The sequence below is a fragment of the Trachemys scripta genome, chromosome 2 (assembly GCF_013100865.1).
Source record: "Trachemys scripta elegans isolate TJP31775 chromosome 2, CAS_Tse_1.0, whole genome shotgun sequence".
Lineage (NCBI taxonomy): Eukaryota > Metazoa > Chordata > Testudines > Emydidae > Trachemys > Trachemys scripta.
The window spans coordinates 142,196,206-142,204,215 of NC_048299.1; the positions used below are offsets into that span (position 1 = coordinate 142,196,206).

The 8,010-nt window shown below is 53.8% G+C and overlaps 1 protein-coding gene across 1 annotated transcript; it reads left to right on the forward strand.

The window, feature by feature from the left end:
• The first annotated feature begins 1,064 nt into the window (after positions 1–1,064).
• LOC117871762 (pituitary homeobox 2-like) lies at positions 1,065–2,973 on the forward strand. Its single transcript, XM_034759527.1, has 2 exons — positions 1,065–1,325; positions 2,473–2,973. The coding sequence occupies exons 1-2, from the start codon at positions 1,065–1,067 to the stop codon at positions 2,971–2,973; spliced, it is 762 nt and encodes a 253-aa protein (XP_034615418.1).
• Positions 2,974–8,010: the final 5,037 nt, after the last annotated feature.

The following is an 8,010-nucleotide window of genomic DNA, read 5'->3' on the forward strand; positions in this document are numbered from 1 at the left end:
AATCCCAATTAATTGCTAACTTAAAAAAACAGTCACAGTTAATCGCAGTTTTAATCGTGCTGTTAAACAATAATAGAACATCAATTCCAATTCAGCATAGAAGCACGTCCTCTGGAATGGGGGTCGAAGCATGACAGGGCATACAAATGTTTAGCATATCTGGCTCATAAATACCTTGCAACAAGGGCTATAACAGTGCCATGCGAAGGCCTGTTCTGACTTTCAGGTGACACTGTAAATAAGAAGTGGGCAGCATTATCTCCCAAAAATGTAAACAAACTAGTTTGTCTTAGTGATTGGCTGAACAAGAAGTAGGACTGAGTGGACTTGCAGGCTCTAAAGTTTTAAGTTGTTTTGTTTTTGAGTGCAGCTATGTAAAAAAATAATAATTCTACATTTGTAAATTGCAGGTTCACAATAAAGAGATTACACTACAGTACTTGCATGAGGTGAATTGAAAAATACTGGTTCTTTTTTTACTGTGCAAATATTTATAATTAATATAAAGTGAGCACTGTACACTTTGCATCCTGTGTTGTAACTGAAATCAATATATTTGAAAACGTAGAAAAATATCCAAAAATATTAATAATCCGTTTCAATTGGAGTCCTATTATTGTTTAACAGTGCGATGAAAACCGCGATTAATCGCAACTATGTTTTTAATCTAGTTAATTGGTTTTGTGTTAATTGCTTGAGGTAACTGTGATTATTTGACAGACCTGGCTATAACTTCTTTGTGTATGTATCTGTGTGTGTGTGTGTGCGCGCGCGCGCCTATCCCAGCCTCTGGGAGCGGGAGGTTGACCCAGGAGAAGGCTCAACCCAGCTCTCACACTCATTCCATAACCACAAGCCTCTCCCTCTTCTCCGAAGCCTGTGCTGGCCTGAGTGACCCCTGCTGTCTTGGCAGAGAAGGACACTCCAGTGCCGCTAACGGAACCCAGGGATGCGTGACACATCCCCCGTGGGCCAATCCCTAGGGGCCTGGGGTCTGTGACAGCATCCCTGGCTCCTTGGCTCACGCTGCAGAGCCTCCTGTGTTTAGCTTTGGGCTGGCCCACATGGTGATTCTCCCACTGACCCCCTCCTCCCCCTGGCTTTCTGCAGCAGAGAATGGGGAGAACTCGCGGTACAAGTCGTCCGGCTCCAGTGGCGAAGAGGAGCTGAACCTGGGCAAGAAGAAGCTGAGGAGGCAAAGGACTCACTTCACCAGCCAGCAGCTGCAGGAGCTGGAGGCCACCTTCCAGCGCAACCGCTACCCTGACATGAGCACCAGGGAGGAGATCGCAGGCTGGACCAACCTGGCGGAACCCAGGATCAGGGTAAGCAGGAGCCTCCTCAGACACTCCATTAGGGGGCAGTCTCTACTGGAGTGGGCCCCAGGCCTGACGGGCTACAGTGGCTCAGCCCGCGGTCTGCCTTCCCCTCCAACTGTAGCTTTTACAGAGTGGGGCCTTCAGATGAGTGGGGTTTGTGTGAGAGCCTCCAGAGGAGCGCTGCAGCACAGAATTCCACTCATACACTGAAGGAGTCGCTCCATTAGCTGGTAGCAGTAGCAGTAGTAGACCATTGTTCTCTGGCAGGTCATCCACTACAGAAGCATACAATGCACACTGTGCCAGTATGTTACAAGTGCCGACGGCAGGGCCAGGAACCCTTTGCTGTACAGGCCTGGTAACGGTGGGAAGAGGATGTCTCTCAGCATTGCAACTCCCGTCAAGTCAATAAGCAATTCCTATCCACGTCTCCTGGGGCTCGAGTGGAACGTAGGGGCAGCCCTTTGACTCCTGCCGTGCTGCCGTAGTGCCTCTGGTGCCACAGAGCTTGGGCTTTCCCTGCCCTGTCTGCAGCTTGGAGGGCTTGCACTGGCAGAGACCGGCAAAAGCTCATCACAGGGCTGAGTGAGTCTGTAGGGTCGGGACAGGCCCCCGTACTGGGGCACAGGAATTCATCACAGAGGGAGACAAAATTGCCAGGGTCATTCCAGGTGCTGGGGCGACTAGGGCTGCTGTTTGGGCCAGATTCAGACCTGGTGTGGGCAGGTGCAGCTCAGGAAGTTGGTACCAGGTTGCATGGGGCCACGTAGTGCTGCGAAGATGCCAGCTTGGCATCCCTAGAGCCTTAGTCACCAAGCAGGGACCATGTCTGCAATGCCCAGGCAAGCCCCAGGCTTGTACCGGAGACGAGGGGGGGGGCGGCTTCAGCCTCCAGGGGTCATTCAGTCCCTGGCCCCTCTGCCAACTGGGGATGGGGGGGTGCTTTGAGGGATGTGTGTTCACCTGCTAGCAGCTGGGCTGAGCCCCACCAAACGGTCCCCAGCTGGGGATGCCTGTGAGTCTCTCCTGGCTGAGACAGGGATGGCACAAGCTGCTGAGAAGTGGGAGGCAGGTTGATTAGCTGCAATGCTGGCTGCTGCGCCATTGAGCTCAAAGCAGGCTTTTCTCCCCTCCCCGCTCTCTCTCTCTGAAGGTCTGGTTTAAGAACCGCAGAGCCAAGTGGCGGAAGAAGGAGCGGCACCTGCAGACCGAGCTGTGCAAGGGGGGCTTTGGCCCCCAGCTGAACGGTCTGCCCAGGGGCCCGTATGAAGACCTCTACCGCAGCTACTCCTACAACAGCTGGGCCCCCAAGGGCTTCCAGACCAGCTCCCTCCCCGGCAAAAGCTTCCAGCTCTTCAATACTGTGGATCTCAATTCCTTCTCCCAACAAGCCATGTTCCCAGGGGTGGCAACAGCCTCCATGCCCAGGGTCCCGGCCCTGGAGAACTTCAACAACCTGGCCGGCCCCGCCAGGTCTCCCGCCCCCACCTACGGACCCGAAGCTTCGCCTTATATGTACAGGGACTCCTGCAATGCAAGCCTGGCAGGGCTGAGACTCTGGGCAAAGCAGCCCCAGCCCCTTGGCCTCGAGGTCCTGCCAAGCCCAGCCGCGAGCCCCAGCTCCTGCCAGTACACACTGGACAGGCCTGTGTGAAGGGGACCCCAGAGCACCGATACCAGCCCCCCTCGCCAGACTGTATAGAGGGGTGGGGGGTTCTCTCACCAAGGACAGTGTGGAGGGAGGGGGGTTCCCCAGTCCTGGGACAGTGCTGCCCTCAAAGCCCATGCACCCCACCTCCCTCTGCCAGTGCCTAGCTCAGGGAGCCCAGGGGGTGCCAAAGGCCATGAGTAGCCCAAAAGATTGTGGCTTAGCCCAAGACCAGTAGATCTAGCCCCCGATAAAGCTCACTGCAGGCAAAGTGCAGCACTTTGGGTTAAATTTAGCGGAAAACGCCATCTAAGATATCAAACAAGTAACAGACTCTTGGGAGGAGACAAATGCCCCCTGTGAGGGGAGTGGAGGAGGGGAGACCTGGAGAGGTCTGGACACAGGGCTCTGGGACTAGCCTGCTCAGCAGGCACAGGGAAGGGTGTGAAGCTGTTCTGAGTTCTGCACTTGGTGGCATTATTATCTCCAGCTCTTGCCAACGAAACAGAGACTCCGGAGCTCAGGCTGTGGCTAGAGCAGGGAGCTTGGAGAATTCCGTTCCCCGCGCTGGAAGAGAGTGCCAGAGGGTGAGCCGAGGGGCAGGGACGGTGTGTCTGGACTCCAGCGGATAGATCAGGAGCCCTGGAGTCTATTTCCAACGCTAGCATTTCCTCACCATGTGACAGTGGGCAAGTCCTGTCCCCTCCCCGTGCCTCAGTTTCCTTGTCTGTAAAATGTTGGTAACAGTGCTGACCGGCCTCACCAGAGGACTGATTCATACTTGTAACATGCTTTGGGCTCCTTGGGAGGAAGGTGTAATAATGTCGGTGCAGATGACATCAGAACCGGGGGAGGGGTAAATAACACTGAGGACAGTCACTGATACAGGGTGTTCTGGATCGCTTGGTAAGCTGGGTGTGAGCAAACCATGTGCAGGGAAGTTCTCTGGCCTGTGTTATGCAGGCGGACAAGCAGACTCACTAGATGCTCACAGCAGTGCCTTCTCACCTTAAAATCTCTGAATTTAGGTGCAAACTATTCTTTGACCTTGTAAAGTCGGTGCAGGCCTGCTTTCGGATCTTAGCCAGAGTTTGTGCAGGATCTGGGCACATCACCATTATGATATCAATCCATGTCCCAGTCTCCTGAGGACGGAACAGACTGGTCTGGCTTTTCCAATTCCAACTCCCAGGAGACTCCCCGGGACTCCTTGGTGCACGGCTCACCATAGCTGAATTCCTCTCATTTCAGGGCTTACTGCCATGGGATTTGGGGCGTGCTCAAATAGTTCCCCTGTATCCCCCCCTCCCTCAAAAGCCCATACACGCAGCAATACCCCCTCCAGAGCTCATGAGCCCTACCTTGTGAGTGGCCAAGTGACAGGGTGCTCTCCAGCAATGGCTGTAGGAAACAGGGGTGGAACTTCGAACACACCCTGCTCGCCCTGCCTGGGGCCCTGGCTAGCCAGCTTTCACCTCATTTCTCTGGAAAGGGGTGGGGGAAAGTGTTTAAGACCCAGGGCTGGGAATTGAGGGTACAGCTACACTGCAAAAACAGAGCGGCAATAATCAGAGCCTGGGTCTACAGACTGGGACTCACACTTGGCGCTGAAAATAGCGGGTAGAGGTTACTGTTTGGGCTCTGAAACCTGGCCGGAGGGAGTTGTCAGACCCCAGGCGCCAGCCTGAGTGGGAATGTTTACACGGCTCGTGTTAAAAAACGCTCCAGAGGAGATCCTGGCAATTACAGGCAGGTAAGCCTGACTTCACTACTGGGCAAAGTGGTTGAAGAGAATTATCAGACACGTAACTGAACACGATTTGAGGGGCAAGAGCCAACATGTTTTTTGTAAAGGGAAATCATGCCTCACCAATCTACTAGAATTCTTTGAGGGGGTCAAGAAGCATGTGGACAAGGGGGATCAAGTGGACATAGTGTACTTAGATTTTCAGAAAGCCCTTGACAAGGTCCCTCTCAAAGGCTCTTAAACAAAGTAAGGTGTCAAGGGATAAGAAGGAAGGTTCTCTCATGGATCAGTAACTGGTTAAAAGACGGGAAACAAAGGGTAGGAATAAATGGTCAGTTTTCAGAATGGAGAGAGGTAAATAGTGGTGTCCCTTAGGGGTCTGTACTGGGACCAGTCCTATTCAACATATTGATAAATGATCTGAAAAAAGGAGTAAACAGTGAGGTGGCAACATTTTCAGATGATACAAAACTACTCAAGATAGGTAAGTCCAAAGCAGACTGCGAAGAGCTACAAAGGGATCTCACAAAACTGGGTGATGGGGCACCAAAGTGGCAGATGAAATTCAATGTTGATAAATGCAGAGTGATGCACATTGGAAAAATAATCCCAACAATATACATGTAAAATGATGGAGTCTAAATTAGCTGTTACCACTCAAGAAAGAGATCCTGGAGTCATTCTGAAAACATCCACTCAATGTGCAGCAGCAGTCAAAAAAGCAAACAGAATGTTGTTGAATCATTAAGAAAGGGATAAATAATAAAACAGAAAATATCATATTGCCTCTATATAAATCCATGCTAGGGTGACCAAACAGCAAGTGTGAAAAATCGGGACAGGGTGTGTGTGTGTGGGGGGGTAATAGGAGCCTATATAAGGCAAAGCCCCAAATATCAGGACTGTCCCTATAAAATTGGGACATCTGGTCACCCTAATCCATGCTACGCCCACACCTTGAAGACTACGCACAGGTCTGATCACCCTATCTTGAAAAAGATATATTGGAATTGGAAAGGGTACAGAAAAGCACAACAAAAATGACTGATGTGGAGAAAGTAAATATGGATGTGTTATTTACTCCTTCTCATAACACAAGAACTAGGGGTCACCAAATGAAATTAAGAGGCAGCAGGTTTAAAACAAACATAAGGAAGTCTTCTTCTCCCAACGCACAGTCAACCTGTGGAACTCTGCCAGAGGAGGTTGTGAAGGCCAAGACTATAACAGGATTAAAAAAGAACTAGATAAATTCATGGAGGATAGGTCCATCAATGGCTACTAGCCAGGATGGGCAGGGATGGTGTCCCTAGCCTCTGTTTGCCAGAAGCTGGGAATGGCAACAAGGGATGGATCACTTGATGATTACCTGTTCTCTCCATTCCCTCTGGCACCTGGCATTGTTCTTATGTTATGTTCTTACGTTAAACCCATGAGCTTGAGTCTGTTAACCCAGGCTCCGAGCCTCGCTACTGCAGGGTGGTGTTTGCAGGGTAGATGTATGCTGACTCTGGGGTTCCACTAGCCATGTGGATCTTGGCTGATTTGCTTCTCTGTGCCTCGGTTTCCAAGTCTGTAAAATAGCATAGTAGTGACCAGCGCCGGCTTTAGGAAGGGCGGGGCCCAATTCGAACATTTTTGGCGGGGCCCCGGCAGGGATGACTAACAAAAAAAATAATGGAAAAAAAAGCCTTTAATTTCTTCCATGTATTATTTACTCTCCATAACTATATAAAAAATAAAATTATATATTATGTACATTGCATCATATATGCTGTTGATTGGTTATTAATGAGCTCCGTTTCACGTGAGTGGGTCCCCGCCACTCCCTGGGGGTGTGCTAGGGTGACCAGATGTCCTGATTTTATAGGGACAGTCCCGATTTTTGGGTCTTTTTCTTATAGGATCCTATTATCCCCCACCCCCTGTCCCGATTTTTCACACTTGCTGTCTGGTCACCCTAGTGGTGTGCACATGTGTGGGTCCCAGCTGCTCCCTGCCCCCCTCATTGAAGCAGGTGTGCAGGGTTACTGCCCTGGGAACTGCAGGGCACCAGTGGACATGGGGCTGGCTGGAGGCTGGGCAGGGGCTCACTGGAGGTAGGGTCTGGCTGCAGGCAGGGCAAGGGGTGCGGGGCTGGCTGGAGACAGGGGTGTGTGGGGCTGGCTGGCTTTGGGCAGGGCCGCAGGGGGGTGCGGCAGGGGTTGCCTGGAGACAGGGCAGGGGGTGCGGCAGAGGCTGGCTGTGGGCGGGGGTGCAGGGCTGGCTGCAGGCAGGGCAGGGGGGCGGGGCTGGTGCGGGCAGAACAGGGGTGGCGGGGCTGGAGGTAGGGCAGGGGTGCAGCAGGGGCTGGCTGCGGACAGGGGGTGCAGGGCTGGCTGGAGACGGGGCTGGCTGCGGGCAGGGCAGGCGGTGCGGGGCTGGTGCGGGGACGGGGTGCAGCAGAGGCAGCTTTAAATAGCCCCCGAGTCCCCTGCTATCCCAGGGCTCTGGGGGCTATTTAAAGGGCCCAGGGCTCCCCTGCTTCTACCGCTCCGGCCCTTTAAATAGCCGCGGGAGCCCTGGGGAAGCAGCGGGGCTCCAGTGGCTATTTAAAGGGCCGGGGCGGTAGAGGCAGCGGGAGTCCCGGACTTTTTAAATAGCCCCCAGAGCCCCGCAGCCCTACCCCAGGGCTCCAGCAGTGGGGGTCTGGTGGCAATTTAAAGGGCCTGGGGCTCCGGCCCCTGCTGGGAGCCCTAGGTCCTTTAAATTGCCCCCTGGGGAAGCCGGACCACCCTGGTACAGCGCACTGGCTCTTGCCGGTACACCGTACCGGGGCTTGGGCCTGGGGCCCGATTCAGGGGAATTGGTTGAATTGGCCTAAAGCCGGCCCTGGTGGGGGTATGGCCACAGAGCCGCAGGGAGGGGAACCCTGAGGTGTGGGGGCTGGGTGGGTACTGGGAGTTCCTCCTGAAGGGACGGGGGTTGGCCAAGGTCACTCAGCCCCGGGGTGTGGGAGGGGGACAGGCTGAGGGCACTCAGAGCCCCAGGAAGTGGGGGGGGGTGAGGAGAGGGACTGGCCAGGGGCACTCAGAGATCGGGGGAGGGGCTGTCAGGGGCGGCACTCACAGCCCCAGGAGGTGTGGGGGGAGGAGCACACAGGATTTCAGGAATTCCCTGGCAGTGAAGAGCTGCTGGCGGCAGGGAGGAGCCAGCCGTGACAATCCCCACTTGGGATCCCTGGCTGGGCTAGAGGGTATGGGGGCCCGTGGCCAAGCTGCAGCGGAAGGTGACCTGAAGAAAATGCCTCGGCCTCC